The sequence below is a fragment of the Catharus ustulatus genome, chromosome 1 (assembly GCF_009819885.2).
Source record: "Catharus ustulatus isolate bCatUst1 chromosome 1, bCatUst1.pri.v2, whole genome shotgun sequence".
Classification (NCBI taxonomy): Eukaryota; Metazoa; Chordata; class Aves; order Passeriformes; family Turdidae; genus Catharus; species Catharus ustulatus.
The window spans coordinates 42,020,673-42,040,404 of NC_046221.1; the positions used below are offsets into that span (position 1 = coordinate 42,020,673).

The window sequence follows — 19,732 nt, forward strand, 5'->3', positions numbered from 1 at the left end:
GTCTTGTGAATAGATTTCTAACTTTAATGTGAGATGTGTCTTTCATTTTCGTGAGGGTGAATGTGGGACACATTCCTGGGCTTTAATAGCCGTGGATTTTCCTTTGGAAAGGAAAACTAGAATTTTAACAGCAGAGGAATTTTTTAGTTATAGATGTTTCTTTACATACCTGTTTATTACAGGATTATCTTTCTAAAATTGTTGAAATATTACAAGAAGCAGACTTCCCTAAAACTACCAAGTTTTCCCTCTTTTTCAATAGAAGAGCACCAAAGGTCCTAACACAGCCTTCCAGGGCTGTATTAGAGCCCTGTGATTTGAGATAGGTGGTGCTTGCATCTTCTGAGAAGTGGGCTTTCTGAATATGATCTGTAAATGCAGTGTTAAAATAAATGGCATGATCCATAATCTGTAATAGCTTTTTAGGTTCTTTCTTCCTAACGTGGAACTGCTCTTCAATAGAATGGTAAGATCTTGGATTTTATTTGTCTAAAGCAATAACAGTGTTTATAGACACGTTACATAAAATAGTTATTTTATGGATTTCGTAGTTTTTCCTCTCTCTTAGTTCTGATAAATATATTTTCAGTGGATGTGGGATAATGGTGACTAATAGGCCCATGTAGTGTGAAATCACTAAACCCTTAGTAGTAAATATCTGTACCAGAAGATACTATTGAATATGTATATGTTTTAGTGATTCATTGTCTTGCATTCTCTTGAAAATTCACTCTTCTCACATGCTACAATGTTCATTACTATCTACTTAAAATTAGGCTTCTAATTGTGCTGTTAGGAACAGAAATATAAGGTCTTAGTTTCAAAATTGGTGATCTGACCTTCCAGAATTTGGTGCTTATTTTTCAGGATCCCTTCTGAAAGTCCATGGCTGGTTCAGATATACTAACAAAAGATTTAAGAGGCCCCTCTCCCTTTTTTGGTGATGTTTCTGAAACTCTTGGACAATTGTTAGTCTAAATTTCTTACTAACTCTGCAGAATATTCTGTGAAGAATTAGAAGAGACCCACCAGGACCATCAAAGTCACCCTTTGGGTGAAGAACTTTAACTTAAATGTCCTCTGATGCAACTTTAGGCTATTCCCTCAGGTCCTGTCACTGGTCACCACAAGGAAGAGATCAGTGCCTGCCCCTCCTCTTCCTCATGAGGAAGTTGTAACTGCAGTGAGGTCTCCCCTCAGTCTCCTTGAGGCTGAACAGGCCAAATGACCTCAGCCACTCCTCATAGGGTTTCCCTCTAGATCCCTCACCATCTTCACAGACCTCCTTTGGATACTCTCTGTTAGCTTTGTACCTCTTAGATTGTGGTACCCAAAGCTGCCCCCAGCACTCGAGATGAGGCTGCCCCAGCTCAGAGCAGAGCAGGACAGTCCCCTCCCTTGCCCAGCTGGTGATGCTGTCCCTGATGCACCGAGGACAGGACTGGCTCTCCAGGCTGCCAGGGCATTGCTGACTCACATTCAGTTTGCCATCAACCAGAACCCCCAGGTCTCTTTGTGCAGTGCTGCTCTTCAGCCTCTTGTTCCCCAGTCTGTCCCTACATCCAGGGTTACCCTGTCCCAAGCACAGAATCTGTCACTTTCCCTTGTTAGACTTCATATTGTTCATGACTGCACAGTCCTCTGATTTGTCGAGGTCTCTCTGCCCTTGAGAGACACAACAGCTCCTCCCAATTTTGTATCCTCTGCAAACTTAGTGTCCCTTGCAGTCCTATGTCCAAGCCATTTATGAAGATTTTGAGCACTGGGCTGAGGATAGAGCCCTGTGGAACCCCCCTAGTGCCCATGCCCAGCCCCATGTACCCTTATTCACTGTAACCCTTTGTGCCCAACCCATCAGCCAGTTGCTCACCCATTGCATGATGTGTTTATCCAGTTGTGTGCTGCACGTTTTGTCCAGCGGGATGCTGTGTGAGACTGTCAAAAGCTTGTGTTTTACTGACTGAAGGAATGACTTTTGTAAACATGACTGCCAGACAATATAATTAGAGAAGACAGAACATCCAAATGTTAAATTCTTACAGAAGCATAGCCTTGTCAGTCCAGTACACCAGTTTGTTCCCCAAGCCACACACTGGTCTGTGGAAGGTGCTCTGAGTGGCATGTATTTTGTTGTTGTATTTTTGGGAGAATATGAGAATTTTGTCTTAAATTCTCAGGTTTTTGTTTTGTTTTAATTAAAAGTAATATACAGAGAAAGGCCAACTAAGCAACTCGGTCTTTGTTAAGGGACAGAATAGTAATGTCCTATATTTTGGGGGAAAAAATGCAAGCATTTAAAATGCCATGTAGTAGATGAAATGCCCAGAAATTATAATGCAAATATAAAAGAAAAAAATTTTGGTGTGAATTTCCCCTTTGTGTGTATTTGGATGTTGTAAGTTAATGTCACAGTGTATTATAGGAAAAATGTCTCTCCAAGAAATTCAACAGCAATTCTTTCCATACTTTAGGTCTCCATAATGTGGGCTTTATTTTCTCCCAAAATCCATCATTTGCCTAATGGAGTCTGCTTTAAACAAAATAAACCTGGCTATGCTATTTAGATATTAATTCACAAGAATGAAAGAGCCTCAGAGTTGCTTATCTAAATCCAATTACTGCTGGTCAAATTCATCCCAGTGCAAAAGTTCCCAAGATAAAAGCATACATTACCTAAATGCCCAGAAACGCAGACTGTTTTCAGTTGGGTGGATTGTGCTTGGAGCAGTGCTTGAGGCCTTGAGTGAACTCAAATGCTGAGGATATAATTATTAAGCTCTGAACTCAGAAATTGCATGATAACTCCATTGGTTTTTACTAAGCAAGGAAGAGTTCTCTGCACTGGTTACTTGAGTTTCAATTCCAAGCTTCGCTTTTATTTGAAGCACACAAGCAGTGGTTGGAATTGGGTAAAAGCTGTATTTTATACATGCCTATGCGCCCACTGCCTTGTAGAAGAGGATGGCAGGACATGTGCACCACAGAGTCTGGTGAGTGGTGAGAGATTTATCCTGTCTGGTCCCACAGACATCCCGTGTTACAGGACTAGCTGTGCCAGCCTGAAGGTTGGCTTGAAAGACAGAACATGCTGTGCCCATCCCAGAGGTTTTGTTTCCTATGACGGCATGGAAAAGTTTAAAAGTTTGCGTGGCCCCCACCAGCCTGGCCTCCTAGGAAATCCATTATTTGATGCAGTAACTCCTGGTCACAGCTGTAGCTCAGCCAGCTTCCTCTCTTGGCACATTGCCTGCCAGCAGTGGGGTGGGTGGCACCTGACTCCTCTGCCTTGAGCTAGTCTTTAAGCTGAATCTCACTTGTCACCTAACTCTAGCTGTCCACTTACGTACCCTGCACTCGAAGGCAGGAGGAGAAATGGCTCAAATTCTTTGTGTGCTTTGAGACAGCAAATTCTCCTCTTTTTGGGCTTGGCTGTGGTTAAGGTTCATGCATCTTACAAGGGGTATCACTCACAGCTGAATGGTTTCCTTCAGGAACTATCTCCATTTTAACAGCAGTTATCAAATAACTTCCTGAAAATGATTGTGTTGAGCTTTGTCTGCAGTGTAAGTGCCGATCGACCGCCTGCCTGAAAGCTCTTAAAGTGGTCTGCTTTGATCTACATACATTAAGGGCTTATTTTGCATTGCTTGCATCTTTCCTGAGTCTGCTGACTAGTCTGAAAATGTGGGGTGCAATGGGATGGAGCTCTCCAGAGTGATTTTTGACATAGCTCTATGGCCAGGACTGAACAGGGAGATTGTTTCTCTGTGCAGAGCTCTGTGGGCTCTTCCCTTTGTTCTAACTTTTGTGTGGCATGGTATCAGTTACTGCTGCTGGCAAGTGAGGAGTTTTTGAGTGACCTTTGTAATTTTAATAGTGTATGTCAGATTACTTCAACTGTTTCACTGATACATACTAGATAGAGTAAAACTGGATATGTTTTTAAGAAGGTATTTCCACCTCCAAATGAATGTTTCCTTGGAATGTAAGAGTGGCTGGGCTGGGCCAGATAGGAATTTGTTTCAGCAGCTGTGGAGGTGCCTGATGTTAAAACAGGGACAACATGTGGTGATGCTACTCTGGTATCCTCTCAACTGTGGTATCCTCTCACAGTTTCTGGTGGTATGTGACTTCCAGATCACAAATATGTCTTAGCTTTTAATTTCATGTCAGATTTTCCCTCACAGAAGCTGTCCAATAGCTTTTTGTAGTGATGTCTCTGTTGGGGCATCAGTGTGGGTTGTGGCAATGAGTTATCCAAGTATCTCTCTATTCTGGAACCCGCAGATTTTAGACTTCATAATTTTCTTTGCAGTCCTTATATATTATGAGACTAGTCACTATTTCAGTGCATGGGTTCTTCATTAATGTGCTGAAGTCATAATCTGTGCAGTTTCTCCTGATAAGAAAGCTATTTCAAAATCTGACCACCTGGTTTTCTGTGAAAATTATTGCATAACAAAGAATTAAAAGCATAATTAAATGTAAACAATTACAAGGATTTTTAAAAGCACTTGAACAAATTTTGTTAGTGGTTACTATGCATTTGGATAACACTTCAGGAAGAGTGTCTGGAAATGTTTTGAACAGCAATTTCAGTTCAGATGCTCAATAGACACATTTTTGAGGTAGCCATCTCAAATTCATTATATCTATTTCCTTGGCTAGCATGATGCACTAGGTTATCACAATAATACAGCCATTATTTTGAAGGGTTGGTAATATGGCATTGAGGTGAACTCAAATCCACAGTCATCCTTTTATGACCAGAATTTTTGATTCAATATCTTTGAAAGAGTGCTTCCACGAACTGTACTCAAGAGAAAATTAAATAGTGCTCACATTTTCTCACAACCAGGAGACCATATCTGTTATTTCTTTATATTAATGATATCAGTAGTTTATAAAACACAGGTCTGCAGGTTGTCAAATTTTGTAATAGTTTCTATTTAAATGTAAGACAAGAGGTAAACTCTTGTGATGCATTTTATCCTTATTTTTGTGAACATTCCTATTGAATACATTTTTTTGTACTTCTAGGTGAATCAAATCATGATTAAAGGTAAAACAAGCAACCAAACAGCTATAGCTTAATACTACACTTCACACATGAGAGAAAGAAATATGACTGCATTTGTAGGAACAAAATACCTTCTTGATTTCATGCAGCACACAAACTAACATTCTTCATCAGAACTGATGTTCTGATTACTGTAGAATAATTACTTCAAATATTTAGCAAAACAGTGTCCAAATTAATTCCAATTACTTTCTTCTGGTATCACTCGGGGTTTACAGCAGTAGATTAAATCGCCAACATATGGCTAATTGCCTATAACAGTGTTTGTTATTGTGGTGCCTCTTACCACTCTGATGTCTGTTTTTGCAAACGTGAAGGTGTGCACATAACTTTGAATGTAGGGAGAAGCATTTCCTGAATGGTACAGAATTCTGTGAGTAAAATCTCTAGTGTAACTAAGTGTTTGCAGGATTGCAGTACATAGCAAGTAACTCTATGAAATCTGTAATAAAAGAAGTGGAACCACAAATGCCCATCTCTGCTGGTAAGAAATGTAAACTTCTAGCTCTCATGTGACTTGGATGAAACAACATATAAATTCATTAGGAGTGGCTGGGCTGAAATGCAGGCTAGGTGTTGAGTTTTGTTGGCGGAAGTTTAGGTGGGGGTTGTGTTTTATTTGAGGTTGTTGTGGGTTAGCCGATGATTTTTGTTGGTTTCTTTTTCTATGTATCTGTCAGAGGTGGATTACTGTACAAGATAGGCGTGCTTTTGTGCTTTTTTTTCATGAATTTAGTATTAAATCTATGTAAATCAAATAAATGAAGATACAGAGCACAGGCCAAATTTCCTGCTGGTGAGGTGACCCACTGAACAGCCATAAATCACTGAATTGAATTTTTCTTTGCCTTCTAAGACGTGTGCTCTAATGTCTTAGAGGCCAAAGTCAACTTCAGGTACTACCATGAAGAATTATAAAATTAAGTGGAACATGAGTGAGTATAAAGGCACCAGTTCTGGAAACACCTGAGGTTAGAAAAGCATGTGATCTCATGGTTAACATTAAATCTGTTATGTATTTGGTTGGAGTGGAGCCAGCAATGGCAAAGAGATTCTCAACTACATGCCTGTGTATCCATCATAGTGCAGTGAAGAATGGATTGCAACTGCCTTCAGAGCCCAAAATCTTTCTGGTCTACAGAGTCAGCAAAAAAAAGGGGGTGGAGAGAGGTTAAGGGGAGAAAGGCTTGTATGACTTTTGGTTCCTAAAAAATAGCTGATTTAGTTCACTTGATTTAGTTTACACAAATTGTTAATACCCTTCGGTCAGTATTCCCTCCTCCTCCTGACTAGTTTTAAACTGAAACAAAATGAAGCAAAACATGTTTTTCTTTCTCAAATGGAGTCAAATGGAAACAAATGCTTTTGGGGGTTCTTAGGGAAAGCAAAAATATTAAAATGGAAAGTCTCACTTTGTATCACTCAGGAGAACAGAGTAAAGAGAGAGGGAGAGACAGTGTCCTTTATCTTAAGCTGAGTGGCTACATGTCACTTGCAGTATGGAAATTTCAGCTGAGAACTTTGTCTCAAACTTTTGCTGGTATCAAAGAGTACATTTAGTTGGGCCATTCCCAGTCTATCCCACAGGTGCTATTCCCCTTCATGAGGTATTTAAGTGTTTTCTTGATCCAGGCTGAAACCCAAAGGTCTGTTTAACACTCTGAGTTATGGTTCTACTCCCTCTTTCTCCCTCTGTTCTGTTTTTTTTTTTCTTTTTGTTTTTGTTTTTTTGTTTTGTTTTGTTTTTGTTTTGTTTTTGGGCTTTTTGGGGGGGAGGTGTAACTAAGAATAGTGTGTTCGTGAATATGCGGAACAGTGCTCTAACTGCCCTTAGAGTTCTTGATTTCTTTTCTGGGTAGTGGGAGACATGGATTTCCTCCTGAGGCAGAGAAAGGAATAGAAGCAAGGTTTTTCACATTCTGGTTTCTGGATTTTAAGTAGAAGTCACTAACACCAAATTTATATTGCTGTTAACAAAGATTAATTAAATAAGCATTTGCCTACCATACATTTCAATGTTTCAATGGTTTGTAATTGATGTTGGTTATTTTCCATGGGTGTTTCTTTGCCATTAGAAGATATTATTTTCTTAAATCTTTTGTAGTAATACATCCTTTGTGGACATAGAAACTTGTGTTTCATGGAGAAGTCCTCCAAATGAAAACCCAATATCAGAGTATATATAATGCTTTTTAAAAAATGTGGCAAAGGGCATTTTAAGGGAAGTTCTCTGCAATGAAGAACAAGATGTCTCAGTGATTTGAGAAATAAAATTATTTTACTTATTCTTCTGATGTCTTATGTTCATCCATAAATATCATCTTCTGTGATCTTTTACCAGGATTTTGTGATACTTACTATTAAGTCTTCATTTTTAGTCTTAATCTATGTGAGGTAAACAGAGATACCTATTTTATGGTCTAGTTGCTATATTTAACAAGGTGTAGTTGCCCGAATTCCCTCTTCACCATGCTAAGTCTATCAAATTGCAGTGCAGTGCCATGCTATCTATGGGAAGTGATATTAATTCAAATGAGTATTAACATTCATCTTGGAAAGAGCTTGGGGGATGCACACAAACCTGAAAGGTTCTGTTTATCCAAACTAGATTGAGTGTATACACATAGACATGGATGCACACGAGCACAGCTGTGAGTGCCTGCATATAAAAAGTGACCATAATTCTTACATTTTCGTTAATCCTGAAGGAATGTAGTCCGTCTGTATTTAAACTAAACCAACTTAATTTAGTCAAAAAAGTCTCTTTTCTAGCATCAGGGTTCTAAAATCCTTACTGTGATTGGCATTTATGCTGGCAGTGCATGGCCCAGAGATGGATGGGTTATGGCAAATGCTCTTCAGGGGAACTCTAAAAGTGTTTGAACTAGTGGCATAAGGGTTCTCTCCAGGATTATCAGATGAACATTTTTCAAGAGCTCTAGACCTCTTCCTGGGATATGTGTTATATATGCATGAAAAAATCACTATGTATTTTACTAAAATGTAGTAACTTGTACCTCTGATTTTTGTTTTCTCCATAGGTATGGGAAAATTGTATCCACAAAGGCAATTCTTGACAAAAACACAAATCAGTGCAAAGGTACGTGCCATGTGTCCACCCTGTGAGTTCATTATCACTTTGAATGATTGACTGGTGGCTTGACTGCCAAAGCTCTGACTCCAACTGTGCAATCAACATAATGCACAGTATATTACAAACATATTTAATAATGCCAAAGCTTTGAGTTGTGCTTCCAGTAACATTGCTCATTAATTTTTTTCATTAACAAACAAAATGAAAATCACAAATCAGAACAAGTATCAAATTGCTTCAGCAGAAGAGTAAATTACCTTCTAACCACATAGTGCTGTCTGATTTGAATGATATCATCAGTGATGCAAATTGATTTCCTATATAAAGCTGGGAAACCTTTGGGAAAAGTTTCCCAAGGAAAACCTGGTCTAATTTTTATATTTCTGTGAAGTCTTGGCATATGCTAATGGAAGAAGAAAATATTTTTATGACACAAATAGATATACAAGTTGCAATACCGAGATATAGAAATAATTTCTCTTCCAGTTTTATGTTCCTAATTTCTCTGCTAATGTATGAAAATATTTTTAAATTAAATATAGCATGTTTAGTGTGTGCATGTAGCTGTATTTGCTGAGGAAAATATTGTCTAATGTTGTAATAGTATCTCAGGACTAGAATTGTTACTCATTTATGAATCTGCAGTGTTACTGGGTCTATGGGGGAGAAACTGTGCCTTAAAATGATTCTGTAACTTTCCACTAGTGGAGTATAGGATACTTTTGGAGTAAAAAAATCTACTAGAGTGGGTTTTCCTAAGAAGAAGCACATCCTGGATAGCATTTCTATATGTGTTAGTAAAAAGAAAAGGCATTGCAGTTCAGGACTATCTTGTGAGTGGCCAGATATGGGGTGAAGAGAAGCAGAAGAGAAACTTTCTGGGGAAATTAGGAGACAGGACAAAAATCCTACTACCTCTACAAAAGATGTTTTTGAGGTTTGTAGAAGCGTGTGACTTTATCTATTGCCTGCCAGAAACAGCATTTGTTAGCTACTCAGGAGAAAAGCAAATTGGAAGACTGCAGTTCTAGTCTTAGAAAACTCCACCAACCAATTTGTCATGGGCCATTGTCATAAGTTACACTGCTGTGCATTTGCTTTTGCCTGAACGTGTGTTTGATTTCCTTGGGGCACTCTACTGGCAGAATTCTGATAACATCACTCTGTATTTCTTTGAATATCATACCAGGAACAGGACCTCATTGTGTTTGGGGTTTGGTGGTTTCTTTGCTTTTTTTTGGATTGCATTATAAAGGAATATCCTTGTGAGCAGAACTTCCTTTGCTCCCATTGCCAGTGGTAAACAAGGAAAGGAGTGGATCTGTTTGTGAAACACAAAATGTGAAGTGAAAATATTGTAAAGAATATGAATTGTAGAATTTTGAGAAAGAAAAATGTCTGGTTTCAGTGTTCTTTATATTGTACTTAGCTTTAAGATTATTTTAATAGGAGCCATTACTGAGTTGGTATTTTCTTTTAGTTTGCTTTGATGCTGTTGTATTACACTGTAGGGCAGAGATATCTATTTGTATTTTCAAAGACGGATCTTTATGACATAAGTAGTGCCATTAAAAGATCATAAACATAATTGGATTTATTAAGAGTATACTTTATGACATAAAAAGAATAGATGTTTTGCTGCTTTAAATGCTGGATACAGTTTCCTTTCTCTTCAGTAAGCCTGCCAAAAAAAAAAAAAAAAGAGAAAGCTTCCCAGGAATCTAAAGTGGAAGGGACCTGAAGAGGTCAGGACCTGCCTTGGGGCAGGATCTGCTCTAACCCACTGCTGAGGGATATTTCTGCAACCTTCACTCAAAGGCCTCCAGTGCTGGAGATTCGTCGAGCTCCTCAGGCAATCTCTGCTAACACTCCCTCTCCTCACTATAATGAAGCATTTCCTAATGTCTAACCCAAATCTCTCTTGACACAATTTAAGTCTATTGCTTCTTTTCTTACCCCCAGTGGACACGTAGAGCAATTTATTCCTCTCCTTTTTGCAGCAAACATATATATTTGAAGACTGATCTGCATCTGCCTTATCTTTTCCTTAGACAAAACACTAGTTGTTTAACTTTTTTCTTAAATGCAATTTGTTTTAAATTTCTCAATATATTGCACTTTGCTGGCCTCTCTAATCACCTCACTCCTTACCCGAAGGACTTGGAGCTGGGCATAGGATTTTAGATGGCCTAAATTTCATCATGTTAAATCATACAGAGGGGTTTGTCTTCTCTGTGACCACAGAACTCTTGTCCTTGTTGGTGTATACATATAAATAATTTTATATGTATTTAAAATATAGATGCATCTCTGAGGCACAGGGTGTTGCATGAGAAAAATGGTGCTGGTTTATGATGAGAGATTCTCTGCAGCCCATGGTTTTGTTACTCCCTTCCAGTGCTGCTGCCAGCTAGACATTCCTTATTGTGTGCTCTGCTCTGGGTTGTTGATTATGCCCTCCTAGAGCTAGAAATTTTCATTTGTCTGTACTGAATTTTTATCCTATTTTTTTCCTGTGGTCTCCTTAATTTACTAAGATTTGAGTATAATCTTAAGCCTCCAGAGTGCTTGCAGCACTTACCTCTTTAGTATCCTCTTCACAGTTAATAAATGGTTTCACTAATCCACTGGACAAGATAAAGTGGAAAAGAGTGAATAATAACAGACCTGAGGAAGAGTTTTGAGGAAACCTTCTCAGTACACCAGGTAGTGCTATACTGAGCCATTGAGAACTTGTTTTTTAAACTAGATCTGCTAATCACTTTGACACCTACTTCACAGCATTATCAGCTAGACCTTTTTTCTCCTATCTCCTCATGTTATGAAAGAGAAACAAAGTTTAACTAAAATATATAGTACTGTGCTATTCAAAGACTGGTTGTATACTTTTAGACAAAATTGCGATGTGACATTTTTTACTCTTTCTGAATCTGTGCTGCATAGGGCTAATCACCACCTTTGAGGGTCTGTGAATGGATTTGTGCATGTATTTGCTCCAAGATTTTTCCAGAAGTTGAAACTGTCTCTAAAACAGTGGAGTCTATGACTATTCCCTAGAAAAACTCAGCAAAAAACAACAAACAACAACCACCACCAACCACCCCCCCCAACACAATCCCCCTTTCCCCCAAACTGCCCAAACAAAACCCAGTATTCAAACAACAAAAAAAAGGAAAAGAAAACTCCACACTATTTGTTTGCTCCTTTCCAGTCTTTTGGGTCTCATTCACTTTCTGCCTTTCTTGGGTCTCACTTTCTAAAAGGAGATTATCTTGCTAAATAAGCACATCATCCTGTGATGTGTATCCAGTGAAATAGGGTGGATTAACTTCAAGGAAATTATAGAAATTATCACAAGATTAGTGATTTCAGAAATTATTTCAGTGTCATTTTTGTGTTGACCAAGGTATGGAATAAAGGTGAAAGTAGAAATATTTAATTTAGCAAGGAAATTATTTCAAAACCTCTCTGTCACAACAGATCTGTTAAAACCAGTTGCTGCTTAGCAAGAAGTGTTAGCTGTCCTTTTGGGGACATGAGGAAAACATTCAGTGATGTACTTTATTCTCCATTATTCCTCAGATAGATACCCACAACATTCTGGTCGTGCTAAGGAGCACAGTTACCTAAGGACTTCTCTCCCTGGTCTGAATTAAGAGTCAGGTCTAAAATAATCATAAAGGCTGCAAGAGAATTTGCTAGGGACAACTTTTGACATAACCTCTCATTTTCAGATCGCTCTTTGTTGGTGGCATGACTGTTAAGTGAGGCAGAGGAGAAGTAACAATCACCCTGTGACAGGACAATATATAAAACAAAATAAGCACAGTCATGACAACATGGCCAGAAATCTCTGAACAAAGCAAAGAACAAATACATATGGAGAATAATTAAAACCAGGCACATGATTCATTCAGATGTTCGAACACAAAACCCCTAATGAAAAAGTTGGAGAGTTTTGGCTGCTTTTGCTTTTTCCCTTTCCCTCCCCTTTCTCCCTCTTCCCCTTGCACATTTCCCCTTCTGGGCCTACTGTATTTGCTAATTTAAAAAGCGGGGGAAATGAAATAAAAGAAACCATTCAAGAGAAGCGTTAATCTGAAATGTGTAGACTCTTTCCAGCCTTCGCCCCCCACCCTCTCCAGCCTGGCTTGCCTTTGATAGACCTACGTGCTCAGAGCTGAGGGAATGAGTAATGACTGTTTCACAGTACAGTTTCCATACCTCATAGCAATGGAATACAGAACAGTTAATCTGCCAAATACACAAGCCCATTGCTTAGAGTATGAATTACTGTCATCTGCGTCTGCCCTTGCAGACACTGTAATTGCATGCATGCATATTTGCTTCCTGGTTTAATCAGGAGCTTGCATGATTTTGAGTATTTTGCTAGTACCTTAGAAGATGAGCACAGAAGAATGGCTAAAAGTCTGAAATTCCACCTGTGGGATTTTTTTTTTTTTTAATAAATAAATCCTATCAGTCACAGTAATTTGTGGGAGACAAACACTACCGTGGTATATTCTTCATTGTATATATATATTATGTTATATATATATTTATTATATATTTTTTCCAACTCTGGCTGACTTGATATGTTGAATAGCATTGTTTGTCTTAGGAGAGAAATGTGCCTAACATGATGAGGGGAACTGCAGTGACTCTGTTTATAATTTTAATATTTCATGATGACATTTTTCTAGTTGAAAAATGTAATCAATGATCTATTTCTTTTTAATATATGAAAACTGGATGGATGCAGATATGCACTTATTAGGATTGTGGTAGGTTTACTGCAAAAAACTGTCATAAGGTCATCTGTGGTAACCCACCATATATCACGTACAATTTTATTTCTCCAGTTGCCTTGCTGTTTTTAGACCAGGACGTAAAATTTACCATGACCTATTTTATAAATTGAGAGTTTATTTGTGTGACAAAAATGAAATAACTGGAGGCTTACTATAAGTGCTGGAGATAATTGGAATGGCATGATAAAATGATGTTTCATATCTCCCAAAAGGAATCTGTCCTGCCTTGTGTCAGTGTTGCTACTCATATTTTTAAACTCACCAACATCCCTAAATACTTTAATGCATTGGAGCTTAATGAACTGGAGGCTTCTGTTCTGTGTTTTGATAAATAAAGCTTATATTCATATAGTAGATATACCTTAGTATATATGTTAGATAAAATACTTTCAAAACTTCAAATTTTACAAAGTTTTCTCTGGTCGTATTCTATGAAGAGTGAAGTTTATGAAGATTATATGAAATGATGCATTTTTTTTTTATATTTTTAAATTTATATTCTTATACTTAAGATGGCATAATTTGGTTGTGACTAGCAATGTAAAGCAAGTCCTTGTAAAATAATGAGTGGGTGGGAAAGACCTAAGCTACATAGAAAGAAAGATATTTAGTTAATAAATTTTATTTATTGGGAATAAACTTGAATTACAATAACTGTGCTGTGTAATTTATGATTCTCAGAATTTTGGAAGGGAAAAAATACAGACAAGTATGTCTGTGCCTGATCACAGACTGTAAACTGTTCACACTAGGAGGGCATGCACAGTGTGCTTCAAGGGGAAATGGATCTTGTAGAAAGTAAATAATTTGTAAAACAGACTTATTTAATTTTGAAACTCTAGACTTGTGTACCTAATAAATCAGCCCTGTTTTCGATGTCAGAGTAGCAATGGATGTGCTGGTTTTTGTGCATTAATTTTGTTTGTTTGCATTTCTTTTTTTTTTCCTTTTTGATCCACTCCAAAGCGTTATGTAATGATTTGCATAATAACTCTCAATTTGTCAAAAGTGCAGCAGTATGGAATATTTTAATTCAGTAGGTTTTTTGACAGTGAGGAGTTTGTGAAAGCTGGACACATGGTGAGTGTGGGGCAGGCACTCAGCAAGTTTTGTCTCTGGCTCTGCTGAACCATCTCGCCACTGGCCTGCAGCAGCCACAGCTGATCTGGTCCTTCTGTTCCTGGGTCTCTTGAACGGAGTGCACAAACTATGCTGAGTTGTACCACTTTTAGTTAGCAAGCCAGCTGATAAAACCGAATCTCCAGAGATAGAAGGAAAAAGTCTTCAACAGGGTCACTGAGTCCCCGATTTGAAACAGTTGAAAGGAAAATAGCAAACTTGCAATGCTGTGTGTTTTGATAAGATACATTAAACAACATGAGGCTAGTTGTTTAAAATTTGTAAATATTTGGAGGTTTTTTAGTCTGTTTTCTGGGAGGAATTTTAAACGTCAGGTTTTTTTACTTTCACTCCTGTGATTTTTATAAGTAAAAGTCAAGATAGTATTTTTTCTGTTTAAATTAAAAAGTGATATTACTGTGGAACCACATGAGACCAAAAGTCTTAAGAAAAAATACCTAAAGGAGACATCTAAACACCATGACGGCAGGCATACATCAAAATGAAGTGAAAGGAATTGCCAGTGAAAAAACATGAGGTTGTTCCCTCACGAATGAAGTGTAAATTCACACCTTAGCTTAGCAAATAAAAGCTCTTTGATCTCCGGGTTCATGAGCTATGATGCTCTGTAAATCTGACCACTTTAAGAAGTTACCAGAAACTATATGGGAGGTGGGAATTCTGCATATATATATTAGAAATAACTGCATAGTTTTCTCCTTGAATTTACAGATGATGTGTTCATGGGTGTTTAGGTATCATAACAAAGTAATTTTCCTGGCACCTGTTGTGTTGGCCAGCAGGCATTATTATGTCTTGGCAAATGTGCAAGTGTTTTGCAAAATCTCATTTTAGCTTGGAGGTATGAGATTCTCCCGTCTGTATATTTTTGAATGCTTTTTATGTCTGCTCAAGTGAAATAGGAAAAGATTCAATGAGTTGTGCCCATCTAGCCATCATAGCTGGAGCACGCCAGCCCTGGCCAGTGTGTCACCGTGGTGAGGACTCAGATATACCCAGCCCAATGCCTGCAAAATGCAGCTGTGCCTTAGCAAACATTCTTGACTGCTTCTAAACAGCGCTCTGTCTCAAGCAAGACCGCTAAAAGTTGTTTATCGAGTTTAAAGCCAGGTCCTCTACAGAGGAAACTCCTTCCTAATTAGTTCCCCAGACACTTTCTTAAATGGCTTCTCTGCAATTAAGGAAAAAATTTCCTGGGTCATTATCTTTCATAAATGAACTCATGGCCTAGCAAATATTTTCTGTAAGGAGACCCAAGATGCTCAAGTATTCTGTGACATATCTAATCTGTGATTATTCTTAATTTACTGCTTCCAAAATTTGCAGGCCCATATCACTGACAAATAATTGGTTTAACTTTGTTTCCTTTCAGAGAAATAAAAAAGTAAAATTTTCATTTGTACACAGTGATTAATGTTTTGATTCATTGGTCTGTATAAAACTTTGCCAATAGCTTCGCATGCACTTGAAGTGCATTTTGGGACTGGGTAATGCTAGTAGGCTCTTAGTGGTCTCAGCAGACATGGAAATATCTATATCACAAAAAATGAGCAGAAGATAATTTTTTTTAATCAACTTTGTTGAAAGCTTCCTTACAATGCCTTGGCTTTTTTCAAATGTCTCAAAGAATTACTTTGCTTAAGCTTTTTTTTCTGATGCCATGGTACAGCATCCTATACACCAGTAAATCAATTTGCCCTCTGGCTGCTTGAAGGCAAGTCATCTCTTCTAAAAGTGAAGGTACTCTGTTCAGAAGTTACTTTCTTAAAAGTCTCAAGACCTTCAGCACAGCAGCTGACCTGTAGAAACCCAGGGCAAAGGCAGGAGGAGGACACTGCCCAGGTCCTGAGTTTTGCTAGAGCCCACTCCATTTGGCAGTCTCAGAGTATACAGCATATGCCAAACATATGCTGCCTTGATATAGTGACAGTTTGATAATGAATCCAATTGACAGGCTTTCATTGAACGTGGGTACTCAACAGGAACCATTCTGAATCAGATCTGTGAGTTACAACTCGACTTCACTTCTGTGGTTTGCCAGCAGAGAGGTCACTGCTCGCTCTTCCCTATTACTGCACACCCCTGCTTTTGTTTTGAAGAGCAGAATTCACTTACCCAAGTGAATTAAGTAAATGTGCCCTTTCTTGGTAGAAGGTATACTGTGAAACACTAAGAGACTGTGCCATCACTTTTATTACATCTGTCTTTCTGGGTGTCTGAGGGCTGCCTGTCTGGAGATGGTGTATGATTGCTTGAACAGGAATAGATGTGCAGCACAGGAGAAAAATCATAACTGCTGGCAATAAAGCTGTAGTTTGCTCACTGCTGATCAAAAAACCCACCCACACCACTTCTGGGAAAGGAACTGCTGGGCATTAATAATATTGCTCCATCTATTTAGGCTATGGTTGCCATATACAGGTATGTGAGCACTAAAGCTCTAGATGCTAATCAACAGTACAGAAAACAATTGTACTCTACAAAATAATAACTAAAAGGCAACCTTGTCCTATGGACTTTGCAGCCCAGGTCTTCGAAAAAGAGCAGGGTTCACAGTCAATTTAGGTACTGTAAGTAGTGTTAGGATTTTGGATAGAGTTAAATACATTTCTTTAAATTACTGAATTCTCCACAAATAAACAAAAACAAAAAACCCAAACCAGTCTTTCAGCTCTCCTGAGAATAACTGTACATTTGGATAACATTTAGTGAGTTTTTTCAACCCAGAATGTTTTGAGGAGAGCTAAATTTATAGATGAGAAAAGGAGGAGACCATGTTAGGAGTGCTAGAAATGACTCTCCTACTTGATAAAATAGTTTTTGTCTGACTGGTTCTTCCCCAGGACCAATAATTGGCTGATGTTTTCTTCCATTAGATGGCAGTGGTGTGATACGTGGTTTCTCTGGACCCCCAAACTGCAAATTTTAATAAAAATGTACAAATTGTTAATTTTTTTAGTTTGGTTTCCAATTTCAGAGATTCCAAGCTGTCAATTTTTTATTCACATAGAAGTTTACAACTTATTGTCCAGTTTAAAGCAAAAGAGGTCTGGGAGTTTCAAACAGAACCAAGTTAAATATTTTCAGAAAATGGGCAGTTATGTAGAATGGACACTCAGTTGTCCTGCTAGAAGAAACACGGGATGGATTTAGTTTTGGTCCCCCTGAGGTAACTAGAGTAATTCACTAGTTGCTCCTCTATGTTCCTGGAAACAAAGCTTGTGCTGGTTTTGCCCAACAAGGAGTTTGGGAGGGAGGTATAGGTATGAGAACAGAGGGTGGAAACAATAGGGAATGCCAGAAGAGAGTGATGGGAGTCACTGCAGCAAGTTGTAGCATCACACTTGGGATAGGACATGGGCAGAGACAAGAAAGAACGGGCTCAAATGTATAAAACAACAGGCTTTCTTTATTTCATTGCATATATAATGTTCTGTTTTATTCTAAACAAAGGAGAAAAAGAGTTGGGTATTTTTATATCATCTTTATAAAGATCTTTCAGGCACATTGCTGCTTGTGATATTAGTTATGCTGTTGTTTTTTATTAACTTATTAAATATGGAGCAGTAAACACTATTTATTTTTAAATTAATTGAAATGGAGTTGTTGCCCTTTATGGCTTTTTATTAATTGAATATTTTTGCTAAGCTGTCTGCTTTCAGAGCAGAGGTTGCAGTCAGGAGATGGGGGTCAATGGGACCTCCATTTAAATGCATGTTATCTCTATGTTAATTGCCTGCATATTTAACCAACGAAGCATGTAATTCTGCAGAACATAAAGGTTTTTGTGGTCAGCCTTTAATCACAAAACAGCAAGAAAAAATCTCAGTGACCTGGTTTGCCTGAGGTATCTTGGTAGCTCTTGTCAGTCACTTCAGCTCACAGTAAATTGCAGGGTAAATTCCACATAATTGATGGAAGGTATCTTTAGAAAAAGCCCCAAAGCTAAGGGGAAAAAAAAATTCTGTGCTCAATATTTTAGTGTTTAAATTTTGTTTATTTGTTCCATGTCGTTTTTAGTAATTTCCTTTTTAAATAAAAACAGGTTTTATTGCTATTATGGACAGTTATTAGAGAAGAAGGTAATGGAACAGACATTAAATATGCTTCAAGTTTTGGAAATGCATACATATTTATCAAGTTGGTGAATTTGAATTCGTACATCAGAAAGAATTGCATAGTTCTGCCTGCCATGTTCTATTTTCTTGGGTTTTTACTGCAGAGGAGGTAAAATTGTTGCACTTAAAGGAGGGGCAGTATGGGAGTATTCTGTGCAACAAATCTTTTTGAGGCTGCTGGGATTAACAGAGTTCTGCTGTGTTTTCACCAGTATCTAGCAATGAGATTGAGCTTTTGGAATTTAAAAGTGTTTGAGATTGCTCCCTCTGTCAAATTTGCTTGAATGGGGTCAGTCAGTTAAAAAGTTAGGGGAAAGGCGAGCCTGAAAGGGAAATATATGTAGATATTTCTGCTGGATAGTCTTTCCTTGCTTTCTGCTTCTTTTGTAATAATTCCTGGAATTCAGTTTACCTTTCTGAGCAAATAGGAAGCTGACAATTTTGTGGACATTTCAAAGGGCGTCATAATGTAAAGCCAGAATTTTCTCTCATGTGCACCACTACATTTATCCCCATTTAATTTCTTCTTCTGGTTTGTTACCCAGTTGCTTATTTTAATAAGGTTTTTCTGCACTTTTTCACAGATGCATCTCCTGTTTTGTCTCTTAAATAATCTTGTCACCTCACTGCTTATCCCCTTCTTGTCATTTAGAACTGAGTTCTGCATTATGGGTCTTGGCAAAGTTCCTTTTGGAAGTCCACTGGTCCTGCTTCCCCCTTGTAAGAAAGACCATGCCCTCTACCCTCTGTTTTTATCTCTTAACCAGTTGTTTACCCAAGAACTTTCCCTCTTAAGCTATGGCTGCTTAGTTTCCTAAGAAGTCTTTTGTGAAGGTCTTGTCAAATGTCTTTTGGAGATCCGAGCAGACTATATTAGCCAGATCACCCTTATCCACAGGCTTGTTGACCTTTTCAAAGTACTCCAACAGGTCTGTGAGACAAACCTACAAAAGCAAAGTTAACTCTTTCAATGTATTTTATTTCCATTGATTTTACTCTGTTTCTGTAATTTCTGGTGATATGACATCAAGTTTACAGATCTTTATGTACCTGGATCTTATCTGGGGTGTTTTCAGAATGTTGGGACCATGTGTGCCACCTCCCAGTCCTGTGGTACAAAGTCAGTTTTAAGAAAAAAAACAACAACACCTGCACACCACTTCTTAGTGTGTGTAGTCAGTTATTGCATCCTGGAGCTCTCTTCAGACTGGGAGGGTGAATACCATCTGTTGTAGCAATTTGTTAGTGTTCACTTTTGTCTATTTGTCCTATCACCTTTTCTGTGGTCATTTAAAATTAAGAGTTGCATCTGCTCTGGGCTTCCTAAGCAACTGCTCTCTGAAACAGCACCTAAAAATGTGATCTTTGCATTGCATCCCATTTTGCCCAATCTGTGTAGGGATGATAAAAGTCTTCTATGAGCATTCAATTTACTGCTTTTCTGCATAGTTCTGCATTTCAGCTCTTGCAGGTTATGTGTTACTCTCTG

At 38.1% G+C, this 19,732-nt stretch overlaps 1 protein-coding gene across 10 annotated transcripts in view; it reads left to right on the plus strand.

The window, feature by feature from the left end:
• Positions 1-19,732, plus strand: part of RBMS3 (RNA binding motif single stranded interacting protein 3) — a 721,470-nt gene that overhangs the window by 387,892 nt on the left and 313,846 nt on the right. For all 10 annotated transcript variants that reach the window (XM_033057439.2, XM_033057463.2, XM_033057428.2 and 7 more), the window contains one exon: positions 8,122-8,180. In XM_033057439.2, the coding sequence (XP_032913330.1) occupies positions 8,122-8,180 (59 nt within the window). The remainder of the gene's footprint in view (positions 1-8,121; positions 8,181-19,732) is intronic.